General features: G+C 35.3%; 1 protein-coding gene across 1 annotated transcript in view; it reads left to right on the forward strand.

The window, feature by feature from the left end:
* Positions 1–22,518, forward strand: part of LOC129225283 (PAS domain-containing protein cky-1-like) — a 183,030-nt gene that overhangs the window by 51,346 nt on the left and 109,166 nt on the right. Inside the window, exon 2 of the mRNA XM_054859869.1 lies at positions 17,213–17,394. Coding sequence (XP_054715844.1) covers positions 17,213–17,394 — 182 coding nt within the window. The remainder of the gene's footprint in view (positions 1–17,212; positions 17,395–22,518) is intronic.

A 22,518-nucleotide genomic window follows, 5' to 3' on the forward strand; every position in this document is an offset into this window, starting at 1 on the left:
TTACTCTTACTTTTCTTTTTCATGTTTTTTCCAATGTTTTTACTCAAGTTTCCTTTCACCAATCCGTACGTTAAATTTTCTCAGCACGAAATTGTTAATGGAAATTTAGTATTTTACTTTAAAAAGATTGAAACTTATTTTTACGGTTAAAAAAGATTGTTTTGTGCTATATATTTTTCTGGGAAATTCCCGAGAAATGCTTTTATTAAAAATGATGTGATAATGGTGCAACTGATAGTTCATTTACGTTTTTAACTCCCTTTCCCCTCATCCATCGATTCATATCTTTTTTTACGCTTTTTCATCTTATTTGCATATCCTCTTCGTATAAGTTACTGTCGAAAATACGCATATTTTTTTTTTTTTAAAACTCTTTTTTTATTTTTTTTCTGCATCTTTCTCCTGTTTGGTTTCTCGATTAGTTCACTTCTTTTATCAGAAATTTACTAGAAACATACATCACAGCAGACTCTAAAATTTCAATAACATGTTGAAGATTAATTGTATATACAGAAAAAAAAAAAAAACAAGTGTAGCTAATCTTTCTCTTAAAGCTCAATAAACAACTGATATTTTCTGTTTCAAATCTTAAACAATGAAAATCACTTTATTTTAAGCTCTCAAGTTCTCTCCAAATAGTAGAAAGTTAAGAGACTAGCGGTTATTACTAAAGATATTATTATATCGTTAGTTTTCAAATGCATATGGGGAGTTCAGTTTATTTTATTGTTCTAGTTCTAGGAAATAATGATTTTTTGCCTTTAATCATTATCTTTTACTATCATATTTCAATAATTGCCATCACTTTTCATCTATTTAAATCTGCGTTTTAATAACTTTCCGTTTTTTTAATACCTGATCATATATTTTTCACCAGTAATTTCTAGTTTATTCCCAATTCTTCTCAAGACGACCTCACTTTTTCTTATTGCAAATTTCAAGCACTAAGTCTAAACTTGGCTCTGCGTTTGGACAAGTATGTAGCCAAGAAGCCTCTAATTGTTGGACTAATCCTATTGTAGTATTCATCTACTGTTATTAATCAGAGCTCAAAGTTTTTAAAGTTGTGTCCGTTTCCGTGATGGGAGAAATTACCTTGGAATTAAATACTTTAGGCCATGATCTATTGTCTGCTTTTCCCACTGCGCTAATGAACACTGGTTAAGCATTGTGTGAAACCTCGATTATCCCAACCTCCATTCCCACCATACACGCAAGTGGTACCACTGAAACTCTCTCTCCATCTCAACCCTCCCATATTCCTTTTTTAATTTCAAAATGATATCCATTACGAGGGAAAGATTCTCTTGACCCATCTCAGGTTAAGACAATGCTTTCTTTTCCGAAAGCTCAGAAACATCTGCCAGCGTGGCCTCATTATGGTTGGAAACATCCGCTCTGGAAGAGTGGGGGAGACGATCTCAGCTGTCCAAACAGCTATCTTGCCGTTTCTCGGCTACAACTTTTTGGTGGAGGCCATGATTAAAATCCTTAATTTTTCTTCCCTATGCCTCCCCCCACCTTCTTAATCTTTCCATTCAAGCACCACCTGGCTATCATTCCCGAACAACCCAATAAGTCACCAATAACTTCGAAGATGGTGTTTACCACAAAGGCACCTGCCTCCTAGGGAAATATTGAATCCTTATTGGTCGATTGAAAAGTGCGGGTGGAATTAGTATTTTCTCTTTCCATAGAGTCTGTTTTAAATTGAAATATAGTGCAGAGGCGTGCACCCGTATATTTCTGCTAACAATGTAGAATCTTCTTCAAACAAAATGCATCAGAAAGTTTCAAAAAACAATTTCTGAAAGTAGTAAACTCATTTTTCAAGCAATTAAGTTCAGCATTGTGAATTTAACGGAGCTCTAGCACATTAAATCCCTTATAGCTTCCACAATATTTTATAAAATTACACCATATGTTGCATAGATATAAGAATCAAAATTAATTCTTGTATCTGTGCACCAATTACCAAGGAGCGGTCATATTAGTCACCAACACTATTTTAGAGGATCTAAAAATCAATCGCTTTACGGAGAGTACTGGCTCCTTATTGAAAGATGCTATTCCATCAATTCCCTCGGCAACAACTACCAAGGAATCTATCAACAATTATCAGAGAATTAACATATCTACATACAACAAATTATGTACATAGCGCTATTGACTAATATTAAATAGGATTTATGATGTAATTCTAATCAGTGTCCAAGAAACAGTTATAAAAAAAAGATTAACTATGTCGTCGGTGCAATCGGAATGATACATGATGGCTTACTACAAACAATCTCTTTCTAAATGATATTTATACAAATCACTCATATTTTTGGTGAGTCCCGGCTCTTCAGTGAACGACGCTATTATCTATTACCTCAATAACAACTATCAAGAGATAATTGAATAAGCTACTAGCATTATTGGCACAAATGAATTTTTCATTCAGAGCCGACGAGAAGCCATGTCAGCCTAGTCGAAAACTAGGGGTCCGGCTTTTGAGGGGGCCCGCATCGAATCTTTGTTATATAAGTTTGATATGTTTTCTGGTGGAAGGGACCCCGGTGATCAAACCAACAAGAGACCCGCCTTGGCTCTCGGCGGCCCTGTTCTCATTGGATGTTTTATTCTAACCAATGTCCAAGACAAAACTACCAAAGAGCGCTTAAAAAAGCCTTTAGTGCAAGAGGGATGATAGTTAAACGAATCACTTGTCTTACTAATATAAAACGAATCCTTATTGGTAGTTCCGGAATCCGGGTACAGATGTTTTACTCTGTTATAATTTTTTCCTTTTCTTCCCTTTCTCAGCGTCCATATGCACTGAAGTTCGTTGATAAAGTGCACTTTTGCAATTACGGTTCATGATCATTTTTACAACAATTGCAGAGTTAATGAATATAAATATTGTTTATTTTTTCTTCGTACATCAACCGCAATGCACGCAAAACGGCAATTGTCTTTGAATATTGGTAATGTAACTTCTGAGCAAATACGCTTAATGCAGTAATTGTATTACAGGGAATGTATATCTCCGGGTTTATTCTATGACCACCAAGTCACGTTCTTTTTCGCTTCTGTGTGATTTGGTGCAGAGACAACGTAGTTTACGACATTGTATAAAACTGAAGCAAAGGGGGATAAAGTAGATCAATTTTTCAATTTGCAGAAGATTGACAGACTCAAATGTGTTTCTTCTTCCAGTTGGAAGAACAGCGGTTTGTTTAGTTTTTGCTTGTAATGGGAATACGTGAGCACAGAGAATTTTTATGGAACTCTTGATTATCTGAATGTTAAACCGCAGAAGAGAGGGGAAATGAGAGTCAAAAACAAAGGAAAAGATGATCACAATGTATTTTTTCATATCAAAATTTAATAACATTTTCCGAGAACTCGGAGCATTTAATGGTAATAGTAACCTCTGCTTAGTAAACTCTTTCTATAGAATTATCCAGCAGGCGATTATTTTTTTTTTTCGTTTTTCAGCAGTTTGTGGAGAAGATTAAAAATCAAAAAATAGTCTGCAAGATAAACCGACGTTATAAATTAATTGTTAAATCTTAAATGTCACCGAGAAATGCTTGAAAAAAAGATGTTGATACAAAAACTGCTACTTATGGACTCTATCCCAGAAAATACGATACAAATCTTCAAATAGCTGAAATTAAAGATTTTTTTTCCTTTAAAAAATTTAGGTTATTTTTTGCCAAAACTAATAGTCTGCAGACTTTCTCCAGAATCTGAGACGTACGTCACAGTGCCACAGTTTCTGCTACCCGGGTGCTTATTACTATCAAACATTACAAACAGGGCCCGATTAAAATATCAGGGCCAAAAAAATTTTTTGAAACCCCCATGCAGTCAAACCTTACACTTTTAGTCATTGGCTAAATCAATTTTAGCCATTTGAGAGACACTAAAAAGCTGGGTCCCTAGCCCACAGCCTAGTTGACCTATTCAGTGATCAGGCCGTGATGATTACAGAACATGTTTACTGCGACAAAACTAATTAATCTATATTCGTTAATGTTAATTTATGGATAGTTCGGCTCGAATGCTCAAAACAAATTAAATAAAATGACAATAACAACTTCCTTTGAGTAATCAAAATATTTGTGGTTTCAGTACAAAAAGGAAATAAACTGCATTAAAACATTCGCCATTTCAACAAATAATAATAAAATTGACTTCGACTTAAAGTTCGTGATAAATTTTTGAAAGTTCATTGCGCTACGATGAATGAATATGCATTAAGAGTTTGTGTAATACTAGCGTTTAGGGAAAGTAACCACTCAAAAATTTTGAAGCAAAAGTAACATCTGCTGCCTGTGTAATTTTAATTGAAATGAGCTAAATTCACTGTGTGTGTGTGGGGGGGGGGATAGCGTTGTGTCTGTAGATAATACGAACATTTTTTAAAATTACATTATCCGCCAGATTGTGAATGGGAATGGTAGTTGGTTATTAAGAAGATCATATTTTAGGATGAGATCGCGCCACTTGCAAACACTAAGTACCTTTTATTTGGAGTATCTGGCAATTTATTGTCTGTCACTGAAAACTTGCCGCGCAGGGAATGTCATGAGGAAGTCGACCCTTCATTGTTCCCCGTATGATATCAGGGAGACACCCACGTGCTAAGAGGCCAAGCCATTCCCCATCCGAAATGACGGCAGCCAAACTTGATGAGCACTGAAAAGCAGCAAAAGAATGATTCCTCAAGTGTTCCTCCGGTACTGACTACGCTTTTGTGAATGCCGGGGAAGTGAGACGTGTTCTCTTATTTGAGGGGCGTTACTGCCACTAAATAGCGAAATGCGTACATTTTTCATTCATTTGGCTAAAAAGAATCAAGTCTTACTTCCACCAGAATACAAAGCAGTTCAGCAGTTTTGGAGTCTTGTCTTTTGAATCGTGTCTGCTTTTCCTTCTTTTTGCCATTTTCTGTCTCAGCAGAAGTCTGTTTACTCAACTTAATAAGAGCACAAATACTGACCAGACATTGGAAGATATCATATTTTTTCCAGGTTCCACCTACTTTCCGAGAAGCTATCAAAGAATGCAAATAATTACGTTAACAATCGCTGACAAGTAATTGTTAATCATTGCTGTCTGAAAAGCCAGATAGCATTGTCTTGATTTTGTTATTTTTATTTCTATGTCCTAATAGCAAGTTATCCGTACATCATAGGTGAAATACGTATTTAACCGAAAATAGGTTTGAATTTCTTACTGTTTATGGCTGAAAAATACTTTTTATTATCATCAGTATTGTTTTCTTCAATGCTGTCAATGCTTATTTTCTGCGGACTACGTGTGTTTAGAAATACGCAATAGTCTGTCGTTGGATTTATCAATAGCTTTTACTTTCTTTCGATTTTAAATGGTACGTTTAAAAATTTACGTTTTAACAATATCGCCAGGTCCGTTATTTAGTGGGGTCAGGGGATACAACTGCCCCTCCCCCTGACTTTGGGAGATCAATGTATTTAAATGTATGTGCGCATTTTTTTTGCTGCTGTTTGGTGAAATTTTCATTGAGTGTACGCCCTTTCCCCCCCCCCCCTCGGAAATTTTTAAAATCACGCGCCTGAATATTGTATTAGTCGTAGAGTTTAGCTAAATTTTTGCGCCGAAGTCAAATGCAGCACCAAATTAATTTCGACAAAACTTTACGTCAAAAGTGCTTCAGACAACTAACAACATCAAACTAGTGCTCTTCTTTGTCTCAGACTCAAGTTTATTATCAAAATCATATTTTTACGGCATGGATCATCAAAAATTTTGAATAGAAACCTTTTGTAGCTCCAAATAGTCTTCAAACTCATGTTAAAACATCATCAACAGCATTATTTCATTTAATTACGCAGTAAAGTCATAAACTACACTTTTCTGCGTAATGCGATGAGCTTCCCCCGTAAAAATCCAGCAATCATGCAACCGGACGGCTAAAATCGTCAATCAGCAGCGATTGAATCAACAAGGATGGTCACGAAACTTGTGCTACTGCCATAACTTTGCTCAGGAGATTAACGAAATTGTGTCCATTTAGGTCCATTTCATCGGTTCAATGCCTCTGTTGATTCAGCCAGCAGTTTGCTTTCCTAAAATTCAATTTAATATATTCAATTCTCAAATAGTTTGTGGAATGGGTGTCTTTTTAATGACGCAGTTGGATGTCGTTATGGATGGACGAGAGATATTCTCGATGTTTGTTCGTTATCTTTGTGAAACAAGAGATATCGTGTTTATAGAAACAGCTTCACATCGTTTGTCATATCTTTTAAATTATTTATTCTTTTTGAGAAACATGAAAATATAACAGTTTAAAAATATATTTAACCGTAATGAACGGTAAGTTTAATTATAATGGAATAGTTTATTAAATTATATGCAACTATACTCCTGTGCCTGGGAAGTAAAGAGCAGGGCTTGATTGCGAAATAGTCAAACTATGCCATTTCCTATAGGGCCTCCGGTTTTTGGAGACCCCGAAATGACTAAAATTACTTTAGCTATTGGCTAAATTTGTAAGGTTTGACGACAGAGAGATTCTAAAAAACTTCTTAATCTAGGCCCTCCTAATATCTTAATTGGACCCTGGTAAAGGGTGACAAGTCCGTTTTTCTTTTCTTTTTTTTTTTCCAAAATCAGGATTTAAAGCACCAAAGCATTTTCTTTTCAAGGGAGAAAAAAAAAAAAAAAAAAAAAAAAAAAAAAAAAAGAAGAAGAAAATTTCGTTTATATATATATATATATATATTTTTGTTGTTTGTTTGCTTGTACCTATATCCAATTTTTTACGCGACTGAAAGGAAAGGTTTAAAAAAGAATACTAATAGTAGTAATAAACTGATATTAATGCATTGTTTTGTTGAGAGCAAGATATTTTTCTTTCAAAGACATAGATGTACTCCAAAGTTGAGAGCATTTTATTAACATAAAAAATAGTGTGGCTATAATTTGAAGCAAATGATTATTAAAATGACACAAAAACAAATAAACAAAAAAGCCAAAATAATTCAAATATGATACTAATTAAAACAGCTACGAGGAATTTTTTTAAATCCTTTTCGTAATGCATTTCAACACGCGCTTTTGAACTAAGATTTCAAGAGATATTGTGCGCTTGAACTCAATCTACAAAATGTCTACCAAAATTGGATGGACTTCGAACTTATTTGAGATGAAAACTCGCGGTACGATCCTCTTGCGAAACCATTGTATGCGACAAGTGAATATAAGCGAAACGATCTACCAAAGAAATTCTATAAAAGCTATGACCACAACATGAACACCAAAGATGCCAATTGATGAAATTATCTAACGAAGAGGGTCTATAGCAGCAGAACGATTGGTTCCGTGATATCCGTGAAGGAGATCGATGGAACGATCTATCGAAAGAAAAATTACAGTCGATTAAAAACAGCAGTCCACGAAATGATGTCAACGATATGATCTGACAAATGTGCTAGTTGATGACACGTCCGTCTCTAAAGTGAAGTTGGCAAAAAAGTGTTAACTAATGAAATTGCTAACCACGAACTGGCGACGACGAAACGTGACATTGATGAAATGATCTGCCCATGGCGTGACGGGGCGTGCTAGAGTGCTAATTCACGAAATGATACATGTTAGAAGTGACGACTAAGTAGTTCGACAAATGGATCAGTAATACTACCCATCATTGGTACATAACATTTGTACCTGAAATTAATACGCAATGATGGGAATATCCTTATTAAGGTTGAGAGAGAATGGACAACTATCATTTTGATAAAAATTTCATTAATCATCAAGGAATGTATAATGATATACCGGGTCCGACGGAGTTTTAAAAGCGCTTTTGAAAGCGAAAGATTAGCTTTATTTATTTAAGACACACAAGTTTTAGTTCCCAAACACAAAAAACTTGTTTTCCAAAAATAATGTCTTAAAGGTCCACCATACCATCCTTTTTTCGCACTCGGTAAGTTTTCTGTTAACGTCACCATTTAATTGTTGCAGCAACTTCACGGGAACTCGTTGAATTTCTTCATGAATTCAACGCGCAATTCAGGAGTTAAACTATCGAATTAGCAAGAAATTCAACGGGAATTCCTGTAAGAGATGCTGCAACAGGTAATGTGCGATTATAACACATGAATAGGAAACTTACCGAGTGCGTACAACGTACATCCTACTTCACATCAAACTCCAGAGTCCCCCCGTACAGCGGTTCGGGGTGATCCTGATGACATCTGTTTTTTGATTCAGACCAGAAGCCCAGCAATCCCTGGTCCAGCATCCCCAGCGATATTGATTTGGAGTGGAAACTTGGAGGACTTGAGAATCACGACATATGTAACGTGCCCCAGTCACCATTAATGAACACAGAAGATATTCGACCTTTCATCGAACCCAGGATCCTCTGGTAACGAGTCCGACGCCTTACTAATCGGGCAACCACGGCCTCACCGAGTGCTTACTGGGAGATGGTATGATGGACATTTTATTAAAGACGATAATTTTAGAAAATAAGAGTTTTTTGAGTTGATGCTAAATGCTTTTATGTTCACTTTGTGCTCTTGTGTGTTTAAATAAAGCTATTCATTCGCATTTCGTGACGCATTTGAAATTCACGAATCACTGCCGGTCCCTGTAAAATGTATAAGACTGTAACAAAATTCACAACTCTCAAGGTCGAAATGAAGTCTGTGCATCAACCATTAAGGAATGTAATGACATGTGAGTAATCAGCAACACAAACTTAATTCACCTACACTGATTCGCTTCAGCGTTCATGACCACCATTTCAATCCTCCTTTCACCCTCATCAGACGAAGACAAACATGACCAGCCAGGTGTCTATCGCAAGGGAAAGGGGAAGCGGGACTGGTTGCATACTAATGAAGAGTTACCGGGTATTTGGAGGACGGTATTGACGTTGCCTCAGCTGTAAGCTGAGAACTCACGACGCGCTGATAACGGAGCGCCCGTTTTATGCAAATGTCACGAGAAACGGCACACAGGCCGTTAACTCGAATATGCGTTCCGGGAAGATGAAAAAACTGAATGGTATTTGGTAGGAATAGGGACTCTGTGCAGAAAAACATGGACGAAAAACCATTTGCTTCGGCAGAATCTCAGAGCAAACCATAGAGTGACAATCGAACTAGAGCGTGCGGTAGGGTTATTTTTTAACTGCACGTCTGAATGCGATTTCGACTAACTCGTAGTTTGACTTGACTTTTAAAATACGCCAAATGTAGTTCTTCTCTTACTTGACCACTACTTTCTCAAGTTTGCAGCCATTCTTTGTTTCGTCGCCAAACCTTGCGGATAAAGAAGCACGCAATGTGATGTTTATCTCAACTACATGGAGCAGACATCTAACAGAGAAAGCATAAGGTTCCTTCTCAGCCACCAACTGCTCTTGTTTGATTGTCACGTGGTCACCCCGCCAAAATTTCAATGGAAGCCATCTTCTCTCAAGGCCCGAAGGCCAACAAGGATCTTCTCGAGTTCAAAGGAAAAAATATGCAAGGATATATATTCCTCAATGATTGTTTATACAACTCAAATTAACGTAGTTAAATCAGTGTCAACCAATGACCTTTAATAAGTTACAGCTCCGATCAAGATGAATGCGGAGACCTGTCGTGTGACAGAGTTTGTAGAGATCCCTAAAGGGACCTCTCTACTGGTGTTCGTCATTCCTTCTGTGGGTAGAATGGTAGAAAGTTTCTCCCAGCTAAAATCCACCATGAAAAACTTTATTTCAAATTCATTTTCTCTTCCGTAATGTTGGATAATTATAGCCCGAATTCTTCACGGACGAAAGTTTAAAACATAGGCTCACTTTCTCTTTGAACTCCGAGTTTCCAACGAAATATTTAATTTTCCAGTACTTGGATTTAACTTTCCGATAGATGAATGATCATTAATGGAAAAAAGGGTAATATCTGTTGTGAAAAATATGAATCGCTTTTCTCCATAGTGAGGCTTTTCTGCCTAATTTTATTCACACGCATAAATTCTATTAGATCAGAATGGCCGGGTCTAGGGCAGAACTACATGTGTATACCGACAAATTGGTTATGATAATCCAGAGCGTGAGGACTCTTGATGAGGTGTTGAATTAATTTTTGCCACAAATTTAAAGGTGATCTCAGCTTGAGAGGCCAACTGCTTCGAGATTGGTACTGGATTTTTCAGACTGAGGTCACTGTATATCAGAACGAAGCTGTCGGTATATGCTTGTATACTGAAACTATCTACATGTATTTATCTAATGGTAATAACTGTAGTGTGAAAAATTAGACTTAAGTTTACATTAGAAGCAACTCAGACTCTAACTTAAATGAAATATTTACGACAAATGTTGCTTTTTTACAAAATATTTAGAAATTTTGTGTACGAGAGGATTTACGATAGCAATTATAAAGAGAGATATAAAATACAATCTGTCTCAATATTAATGCCCGTATTCTTTTAAGAAAACCGACAGTATTTAAAAATCATGTTAGTAAATTTCCAATTCAAAATAATTTAAACTGATTAGCTTTTCAGATAATCAATAATAATGTAATTTGAAGTACAATCCATTTTACAAACCGATTTTCCACTGTTGATTTTTTTTTTTTTTTTTTTTTTTTGTAATAGAATTTCCAAAGGAAGTAAATGTCCTGGCCTCCCCTTATGGAAAAGTATAGTTCAAAATTATTAAAGCTGTTGAAAAATCTTTCGATCCCCCCCCCCCCCATCAAAGAGAAAAACCATAGCAATTTTTCAACGACTAGTAAATAAAATACTATTTTCTGTTGATAGGTAATACATTATTGTCCTGTGCTGTTGAATTACATTACGACATATATTTCCACCATTTCTAGACATCTAATATGTTCATCCCAGCTAGGGCAAACTGTAACGAATTTCATTGTACTTATAATTTACTTTTTCATCAGAGCTCCTCTCTACAATAGTCTACAATATTATTTGAAGAAAAGCGAACAATTTAACATTCAAATCGCGGAGAAATGTATTGTTTCCTTTGAAAAATGAACTTCTTTCTCAATTTGAAATATGATTTGATTCACAATGCTCTGTTGAGAAATATTTCCATGACCTTAGCATATTTCAGTCAATCCAAATTCACCTAACGTTCTCACGCCCTTCTGTTTGTTCCGCCGGAGTTGCTTGGTTGAGTTGAGTTGTTTGTGAGCTCTAATTATTACGTTAATAGAAAGGCTTCGGTGGGGGGCTATATAATTTATATATCGTCTGCTGAGTTCTACAACGAAGTAACTGCAATTTCGTATAAAATAGAATGTTTTACTTTTTTTTTTAATTTTTGTTTGAAAGAAGACACTAATAAGTACTTCTAATTAAATCACATTTAGAAATGGTAGTTTAATAACATTTAAGTCAACCTCTAAAATTCTTCAAAAATCGTGAAAAAAATTTTTTGAGTTTTTCCCGAAGCAATATGAAAAAACTGAATTGCATGTAACTACTTGTGCTTTAGCCCACGATATATTAGTTCTTTCTATAAGTTAAAATTTGATGGTAATGGATGAAACATAGTTGTTTGATGATTTAAAAAAAACTTATTGTATAAAATTTTGTATTTGTTTAAATATTAATGTTTGATATGTTATTTCGCGTAAACTAACAAATTTAAAAGCGTATAATCAGGGGCGTGCGCAGAAATTTTCGGGCATGTCACAAATGACTTTTCCGGGCCCAATTTCCATATTGTTTACTTCTACATTTCAAACCTAGTTTTAAAAATATTGGGCCCCGTTCTGGCTCAAGCCTCGGCTAACAGGTGTCCCTTCTCTCACCACCTCCTCTTCACGCCCCTGCGTATAACTGTACGAAAGGTTTCTAACCTAACGTAAAATAAATCATAGCACAAAAACCTGAGACGGTTTACACCAATTAGTTAATATAAAATTGGATTTTTTACAATAGTTGTATTATAAAATCGTAATTTTTACAAAAATCACCAATTGTAGAATTAACCTGTTACAACACTTGCGATCATCAAAACAATCTCGCGTCATCAGAAATATTTATTTGCAAAAAAATAATTTTCTCAAAAACGTATATTTCACTTGAGTATCATTTTCTTGTATCAAATTAATGCGGAGGTAATAGTTTTTGCCACATTTACAATTTCGTGATATTTCTTACTAATTTCTTGCAAAAAGCTAGTAAGTTAAATTTCTGAAAATTGATTTAATTTTCAAGTTAAGTAATTTAAAAAATATTTAATGATAATAAAATAACTACAAAGATAAATGCCGCTCCTCCCTCCCCCCCCCCCAAAAAAAACTCAACAAAATGAAGCTTCACTTTCCCTTTCAATATTATTGTAAAATTTGAACATACAAAAAATATACGAAGCAACAATCTTCTATTTCGTTGGGCAAAATGATTCTTTGCACTATATCTTTAAAAATTTCGAAAACCGTTCAAGGGAAATGAACACACACACCTTTACAGATGTAAACAAACCGGTTTAATATACGGTCAGTTAACATTTTTCTACAAAGACAGTACAATTACTTTAGAAGCATTTGGAAGCTCTATTAAAGCTTGTCATCCAGAAATATGGCCAAAGCGAAAGGTAATAAAATCAAAATAAGCACTTTTCTACTATACTATTCATCAGTGGTTTAATTTGAAGGAAGAAGGGGGGGGGGGGAAGGGCAGTCCTCCGAAATACTTTTTTTTTTGCAAAAATAATGCAAATGTTATATAAATTGGTTTTAAACCACAGAAACCAACTAACGTGCGGGAATTTCCTATCATTGATTTCCCCTAACCCCAAGGTGAGTTCCTCCAAATATGTTTTTTACAACTACAGCAGTAATGCTACTAATAATACATGATTACTTATAATAATTTAGAAAAAAAAATAACTACAACGTGACACCCTGACGAAACAACAACGTATATGACAGAATTCAAATTGAAAAATGTGGTTGATTTTCGCAAAAACCGAGAATCTTACACTTTTTTTTCCTACATTTTTAGTTTCGTGATTTTATTGCATGTAAGTAGTAAACATTCCCCTTTGTTAGGAAACTAAATGAGAGGGGACAGAGTTGTGACGCACAAATTGCAAAATACATCGAACACACATGTTTATAGGAACAATAGAAAAGAATTGATGAAAATAAGTTTGGGAACTGCTTAATGAATCAGGTTAAACCAATCTTTTTCTGTGAAAAACCCGCGTAACTGAAGGGTTTCTAGTTCTACATTGAGTTCTTACTTAACCGTTTCAGTATCCACGTCAAGGAATGATGCATTAACAACATTTTTATAACAACAACATATCAATCATTGAAATTTGCCGCAGAGAAAGTTCTGCTGACATGAAATGAATTCGATTTCTGAAGCGAAAATTTACTCACCAAGACCATCTTTCACTAACTATACTCTTGATGAGGTCAATTTGGACATCAGAACTTGGAACTGAGTCATCAAAACACCGAAACTTCTTAATGTCTTTCTTTAAAGGCGTGGTGCTTTTTGGATCGCTTTAATTGGCGACTTTTGGCTCTTCTATTTGTGGTAAACTATTATCATTTTCTTGAAATGACGTAGGTGGAGACTTCCACTTCTGTACTCTTCCACTGGATCCATTAGCCTGTTGAGGAAAATAAATATGTGTTTGACTTACTTTTTGCAACGAAATGTTATTTTTCTGTCTTCAAAAGAAAAAGGAACAAAAAGGATCGGAAGAAAGGGAAAAAAACTAAAACACACATCTAGCATCCAACCCCTGGCATTAATTTGAATTTTGACCGCTTGAATTCAATATGTTTTTTGCAATCACGAATGACGGTAGGACTCTACTCATTAAGTTTCTTGTTGCTACAAATGGCTCTTATCGCTGAAAGCATTAAAAAAGGTGGGGAGAGTGAAACTTTCAAATCTTGAAGCAAGGATCTCAAGTTACCTGATATATTTGAAAGTAAAAGTATTGGCAGAAATCTGGTTCCTTTTATTCGTTTCACGTAAAACGTGTCTCCCATTCATCGTAGTTGAACCATGTGACTTGGGATCGTTGCCTCAGCGTTTCCAAAGCCAATGTTTAATGATTATCTTGTTCCCTCCAGTTACAAATTCCTGCTGTAAGGCTCCATGGCACGTGCCTAGTAAAGCAGCACTGACTTGACTTAAGCATTGCTGGTAGTACTGATTTACTAATTTGCTTTTCGTTGGTTGGATCAATGTTATCCCAAAAAGGCAAAAATTACTTCAGTTGAAAGTACGTAAAATATTTGAAAAAGCGCAAAGTTACTCTGAATGTCTGTATTATAGAGGCAAATGGTATTAAAAACAAAAAATATTTTTGAGGCTTTTTTTTTTTCCTGCTATGAGAAGATAAATTACGAAATTTAAAGCTGAAACTGAATGAATTTTAATTCAAAATTAAAATAGGACGAAAAAGGGTAACAAAGGATTTCTCTTTTTTTCCCTCAAATTATTATTTTGATATTAAAATTGCTGCTTTTCAAGGAGGGCACTTTTGGGATAGTTCTGGGGCAACTACCTCGTATATGTCTTAGACAGGCTGTGGAGCTCTGATTGTGACAAGGTACATTTAAAAATGGACTTTCTTCTTTTCCAAACCTAGCAGCAAATATAAATTGTGGATGGCGTTCAAAGTGGCTGCATTTATTCCCCATCCTTTCTTCAGTCTTTGTGGGAAATTAAAATCGTCTTCTTTCTTCATTTCTTGGGTGGGGGTGTCTCTGGGACTTCGAATGCGAAGTTGTTATCGAAACAATTCCCGCGCTTTTGAAATGCGTTTTGAATGCAGGGCGGATGCTCTGGCACCTCAGTGGATGGCCGAAAAAGTTTCAACTTGTGTCAAACTGGTATTTCGGGTAGCTTCAACAATGGCCAAGTGGAAGACAGTTCGTTCTGTTTACGCCAGTCTTTGGGGAAATGCGAAAACAATGACTCCTTTTGGCGAAATATTAAATGTATGCTTCTTTTTTTTTTTTTTGGAGGAAATCTTCTCTGTGACAATAGGGGAAAGCGTGGGGTTTCTGTACTTTTCTCTGTGTATGAAACGAGAGGTGTTGTTCGGATTACTTAAAACTATTTCGAAGGCATTGTAAGAATTAATGAAAGGCAGTTTTAGAATAAAACTTAATGAAAATATTCCACAAAAAATACGTTTTCGAATTCACTTTTGTTCAAATCTCACATTTGTTTGTTACGATTGAAAATAAAACTGTTGTTTGACGGATGCACTGGATGCAAAAGCAAAACTGTTTTCCCCAAAGCAGGACATTAGTTAAATGTTTTCGAAAATTGCTGTCGGTATAAGCTTACGATGAAAAATGTTGGTAAGTTTAATTTTGTAAACAGGGGTGCCCACCTACTAGGCGCGGGGGGAGGGGGGTCATGGTGCAGATTGCTCCATCGAGATGGGGGGGGGGGGGGTTGAGGGGTATTTTTCTCACTTTTGGGGGGGAGGGAATCCTGCTTTTGGAGGGGGTCTTTGCGATATTTAGGGGGCTGCGCCCTTGCTCTTAGGGGGGTGGGCATCCCTGTTGTAATAGGTATATAAAAGTCGATTTAAACTATGAGGAAATTTTATTAGATACAAATACATAATTTTAACATAGGCTTGCATAAAAAAAGGGCTAGGGCATGATTAAACCATGCGAGAAATAAAGATCTAGGTTGAAAATAATCGTAATGGAATTTCTTTCTATTACGACAGGAAAAAAAATCAAAGTAATAGACAATGAAGATTTCATTCAAATGTCATCCTAATCGGTCCTGACCTGCATCGAGCTGAAAATCACGTTTTATGTCTTTCTTTGTTTATTTACTTTTTTTGCTCTTTTAAGTTTTATGTTCTGACAGTTTTACAAACGATGAAAACTTGATTCGATTGATTTCTGGTGGAAGACACGAGATCAAAAGAGTCTCTAAAAAGCATAAGTCTAACGTTCAAAACGAAAGTTTCAGGGAAAAAAAGGAAAATAAATCAAAGAGGGAAGGAAGGAGAAGGAAAAAAGAAAGGAAGGCAAATTCTGTTCATTGAAAAATTTTGTTTTGCTCCGGAGAATGAAAGTTGAGAGCAATTTTGTAACAGGAGAAATATTTCCCATTCTACCAGAATGTCTTTCTCTGACAGAATTTATTTCCGCAAATTTCTTTCCCTAAAAATATTAGTTTTGTTTCAGTTAAATTTAAACTAAAAGGAGAAATATTTTAAACTTTATTTGTAAAGTTTCCATCAAGCCTTGCTCCTCATTATTGTACAGTTATATTTATATTTCTTGTGATTTGGACGTATATCACCTCCGGTGATGTTGACTCAATTTTATTAAAATGAAGTGTGATATTTACCCCGGCAACATTTTTATCTTAGCATTATTTATTTTGCTGACCCTGATAACATTTCACATTGGCATTATTATTTTTTAACTTACCTAGGAAGCATTTATTTTAGCATTACTTATTTTACTGACCCAAATTGCATTTTATATTGACATTTACATTATTTCACTGATCCAAGAGACATTTTAACTTAACCAGGCAATATTTTCTTATCATTATTTTTTATTTTACGTAGGCAACATTTCCTTATCATTATTATTTATTTATCCTTTAACTTATCAATGCGATGGTTTCTTATCATTAATATTTATCTATCTTTTAACTTAATCAGGCAACATGTTCTTACCGTTATTAACTATTTATACTTTACCTTACCCGGGCAACATTTTATCCTGCCATTTTTCCTTATACTGAATGGTATAACAAGGCACTATTATTTTTAACTTACCCAAGCAACTTTTGCCAGTCATTTATTTTTTTACTTTTAATCATTTTTTATTTTAACCAGTCATTATTTTTTTCACTTACCCAGGCAACATTTTTAACTTAACCAAGTAACACTCTTATCATTATTATTTATTTATCTTTAACTTACCAAGGCAACATTTTCTTATCATTATTATTCATTTATCTTTTAGCTTACCCAGGAAACATTTTATTCTTCCATTTTTCATTTTACTGACTCATATAACTATGTATACAGGCACTATTATTTTTCTTTTCCCGGGCAACATTTTATCTTGCCATCATTATTATTTTTACTTATCCAGTAGGAAACATTTATAATGGCATTATTTACTGTTTTTAATCACCCAAGCAATATTTTATATCGACATAATTTGTTTATTTTCAGTTTCGACGCGAACAAGTCGACGAAGGGGGCGTCGAAGCTTCGCCGAGACCTGATCAACGCCGAGATCGCCAACCTGCGGGATCTGCTGCCGCTGCCTTCCTCGACGCGGCAGCGGCTCTCGCAGTTACAGCTCATGGCGCTGGTTTGCGTCTACGTTCGGAAAGCCAACTACTTCCAGCATGGTGAGTGGGCATGACTTTTTTTTTTTAATTGCATTACTTGTTTATTATTTTACTTATCTCTTTGTTTTAAACAACAAAAGCAAACCAAAACGCACAATAATAGAAGAGTTTTTAAACTAAAGCGGTATTAATTACGACACGCGTCTGTGACATTTGTAACCTTCAAAAATTGCGTTCCCTGGGGGGAAGTGCTGAAACCACAATGCAGTCGAAAAATATGTACATATTTTTAAAATTTATCTCCCTTACATTTTTCCTATTGCTGTAGTGTAGGAAGAACGTAAAAGTCAAAAAATCAGCTAATAAAATGTCTTTCAAATTTTAAGTCTAACTATTACTTTTAAAATACATAAGATTAAGTCTTAAACAACAGTCATTAATATACTGCATTACGATATTAAGGTTTTTTTTTTTAGCTTTAATTATTTTTTATCAACCCCTTCTATGTAAATGTTCCCAACAAAAACGCCGTCTAAAAAAAGCCTCTAATATTTCTCAATTATTATCTCAATTATTATTACATTTTCTTTTTTTTAATTCAGCAATTTGGGTTTTAACTAACAGTCATAAAGTTACTGTAATATTAAGATTGTATCGTCGTTTTCCCATTATCAACTCCTCTAAGTGTGTAGTGGAGCTTTTTCCCCTCTGTCGTATTTAGCTACTTTTTATTTCTGTAACTTTATCGAGATATTTCTAAATGTGACTGATCCTTCTGACTCTGGATGTTTTCTGAGACACTTAACGACAGGAGACATCAGTCCAATCACTTAGCAGGGTCTCACTTGCATGGTTTGCACAAAAACATTGCCAAGCATTTGTTTCTTTGAAGAACGTTACAACTTGGTTTTATTTCATATCCAACTCTATATTTTTCTTCTTATCACTCCCGTTGTTATGAGAGAGTTAAACATAAAATTGTACTTTGTTGTTTTACAAACCAGATATTTCACTGTTAAGAAGGATATATTAAAACGTGTTTCTGCTAAGAGTAGTTTACATTAAAATGAAAATTTCAACTGGAGGCCTGCCAGTAGTATGAAATCTGTCCAGGGCAAGATTTTGCAAGCGAAGATTTGTGGATACTGGTCAAAGACTTATGACCTAAAACCAGTGGCCCACAGGAATTTTGCAAGGGGAGGGTCCAAGATCGAAAGCCTCACTCTCATAAAATACCCCAATACGCCGTCAAACATATTGACTACATTTTATCGTTTCTCGAGAACGAAAAACAGTTAAAAATAAACTATTAAATAAATAATTAGCGTTAATTAATGAACTATCTTCTTTTCTTTACTAATAACAAAGCTGAAAGTCTCTCTGTCTTGATGTCCGGAGGATGTATGGATGTTTGGATGTCTGGATCTCTGTGACTTGCATAGCGCCTAGACCGTTCTGCCGGTTTTCATGAAATTTGGCACAAAGTTAGTTTGCAGCATGAGGGTGTGCACCTCGAAGCGATTTCTAAAAAAATTGATGTGGTTCTTTTTCTATTCCAATTTTTGGACCAAAATTACCATAAGATGGACGAGTAAATTACGAAATTACCATAACGTGGAACCGTAACATGGGCACAAGCCATTTGGCGAGATATGAAATTATCATAACGTGGAACCGTAACATGGGTACAAGCCAATTGGCGAGACAATTCACCATACATTATTTGTAAATATACAGGCGAACCAAAAGATCATTTAATTTTTCTATTACGGGCAAAGCCGTGCTGGTACCACTATAGTACTTAAATACATTACCAGAAAGCAAAATAATATACGCATTAACTTTTCTCATAATTAAAAAAATGGATTCAGCAAAGCAAATTCATCGTTGCAGACGCACCATATGATTAAAGAAGTTCATAAAATGTCACTTAATGTGATCTGTTATTACAAAACTAAAAACATGGTTATTACATGGTATTATAATCACCATTCTGCTTGTTATAGGCAATTTGTTATAGGAAATGCGCTCAATATTTTTAAAAATCCTTTAACATGATTTTATTTTTTCACTTATTAGAACTGAAATTATTGTTACCTTTTGTTTGAAATTATTTTAGGCACATAATACATCACTGTTAAAACTACAGGTTGCATTCGGCACCTTTCAGGGGTGAAACGCTTGTTCACCAGCGGCACCCAATACGGAGCCGAAATTTGACCTCTAACTAGGGTGAAAAACAGGCACCTTTCAAAAAGTAGGCAGCCGGGGTGAAAAGAATGAACCTTCGGAGAGAGAAATGGCACCCTTACTGTAGATCCTCCCCCCCCCTCCCCCGTATTGTGTGCGTTTTTGAATACAGTTGTGTATTTTTCTTTTTTTAATAGTTTTGTTTTGATTCATGATAGTCTACGTTTTGCACACTTTTCACATTGCATAAATTCAGTACTGGAAATGATTAAAACTTGTAATTACAGCATTTGACCATATTTCAGAGTTTTCAACATAGTTAAGGAGTGCTCATTGCTTTAATTCATCTGATCGTTCTCTACACCAGTGTTTCTCAACCTCTTTTGACCCACGGGTCGGTAAAAACAAATGAAAAACATTGCGAGCCTGTGAAATTTTTATCCTTTTCTTAAAAATAAATAAAATAAATAATAATAATTATAATAACTCTCGGGGCGGTAAAAAACTTGTAAAAAAATTCTGCGTACTGATGAGTTTTTTTTTTTTTTTTTTTTTACAAAGTAATATTAAAGATGAATAAAACAATAAATATCTACAGATTTTATTTGGTATCAAAGAGTTGTCACAAATATATTTAAAGTTAAAGACGAGTAATTATTTGAATAATCATAGTTAAGTTAATGATCATTTGTGAGAAATAACCGCACCGAAAGTAAAGTGTAGATGTACTTATGAATTATTTACATGAACAGCCAAAAATATTCTGGGATATTAAAGTTACGATAAAACAAAATCGTTTCTCAAACGTTCAACATTTCAATCAAAATAACAATAAAATAAAATGCGCATAAAATTTTTCGACAGTTAAAAATTTAAAGAAACTCCTAACACTATCGAATAACCGCTAACAGGAAATGATTCAAACACTTGAACGAAAAAGCAAAAGAAAAAGATAGACGGAGAGAGATTTCTTTTTTATTTTTTGCACTCGCTACACGAAGCACAAGAATGATTTTTATTTCGGTTCTCACTTGTTGGTTATTGAAAATATCATTGCGGTTACTATTTCGGTGATTAAATGTTGCTTATCGAGTACTCAAGAAAATAATGATAGATACATTTAGTAGCGTTTTGTGTGAATGATGGAATTTTCACGATAGTAACGGTAACCTGAAAATAAACAACTAACGGTACTACGGTATCGTAACGGACTAATGGTAACTGAAAAGCATTAAACGTACTTTTAACTATGTTTGAAAGCCCTAAAAGCTACAAAGTGATCAAAAGCTGTACTTACTTGTTATTTTAAAGAATTTTCCTACAAAAGTTGAGATTTAATCCAATAGTGCACTTCATTCAATGTGAAAGACGTAGAAGCCACGCGTAGTGCAACCTATCATTCGTCCGCCATATTGAAGTGGTTGAATGGTGAATGTATGCCGGAAGCGCATGCGCCAGCAAGTCATTTAGCGATTGCTCGCTGTTTTGGCACCCCTGTCTACGACTGTCTGCTACTTTCGCACCTCTGCTTTACTTCCTGGCCAGTATGGCACCCTTGGTCACCATGCTTTCACCTTAGGGGGAATATATTCACTCGTCTGGAACCTCTGGTTATAACAGTGATAGAATCATAATCAATGGGGGGGGGGAAGCAAGACCTATGGGAGGGGTCCGGACCCCCTGGACCCCTCCCTTGTGTGCGCCACTGCCTAAAACGCAAAGCCAGGAAGAAAACAAAATTCAATTTGTAATCTGTTATGAGCAAGTTTTGTACTTGAAGAATCTTTTAGGAACTTATTTAGTTCCACTAACTGATATACCAGTTTAAGAGATACATCAATGTATCTTCATGCATTATAAAATATGTATGCTTAAAATTATCTAAACCTTCGTCTTAACGTTAAAACTTTAAGTCGGGCGTGCCTATTCCCTTGATTTATATTTTATGCCAGTCTGAGCAATACCGTTTTGAGGGAGGAAATGTGTTGTCAGACAAATTCATTGATTCTTGTTTTGCATGCATATGAATCAATGGAGTAATCCAGCATCCAGCTTTCGGCTATAAACTGCATTGATTTCGGGATAAACTTTAAGTTATGGTGCTAGTTTGAGAAATATCAACGTCTCTTTATGCAGTACTAAACGCGAGTGCACAACATTATCGGAATAGGGTTTACCAGTTCCCTTATCTAGAGCCAGTTTGAGCAATACCGCTGTGGAAGAGGAAATGTGTTGTCAGACTTGCGCATTGATTCTTGTTTTCCATGCATATAAATTAGTGGGGTAATCCTGTTTTAGGCTATAAACTGCATTGGTTGCGAGATAAACTTCTACTAGATTGAGGTTCGAGTTGGGGAAACATCAACGTTTCTTTATACATTGCCAAAGCGAGTGCTTAACATTATTGGAATAGGACATGCCGATTCCTATAGCTTGTGCCAGTTTGAGCAATACCGTTGTGGGAGAAAAAACGTGTTGTCAGACTTGCGCATTGATTCTTGTTCGTTCTTGATGCAAATGAATGAGTCGGGCAATCCTATTTCCGGCTGTAAACTGCCTTCATTACCAGATATACTTTCGCACCTGGAACAAAAGTGGCTGAAAAACCACCCCAGTGAAAACATCCTCGTACAAATCGTGACCAGCAGCCGAAGCAGCTGCCTGACTACGAACAAAAACCCAGGAATCTCGGTGTCTAATATAGCACCGGAGAAAAATCGTGCCATTAAAATCATCTCGTGCATCTGCGTGCAGGCATCATGCTACTGATAAGCACGGGAAAAAGAGGGGTATTTTAGGAGGAAAAAAGAGAGTATGGATTCTCTCGAGATTGATCAACAGCATCCAAGATTTTTTGCTGTTTTCTCAGGATTGTTTTAGCATATCGGCTTTGAAGATTTCTATGAAATCACGATTAATTTGTATCTGATTGCAAGAGTTGTTATCGATCATGATTAAGATTATTGGTAGTATTGTTATCTTCCTTTTTTGTCT

Source organism: Uloborus diversus, chromosome 6 (assembly GCF_026930045.1).
Source record: "Uloborus diversus isolate 005 chromosome 6, Udiv.v.3.1, whole genome shotgun sequence".
Taxonomy (NCBI): Eukaryota; Metazoa; Arthropoda; class Arachnida; order Araneae; family Uloboridae; genus Uloborus; species Uloborus diversus.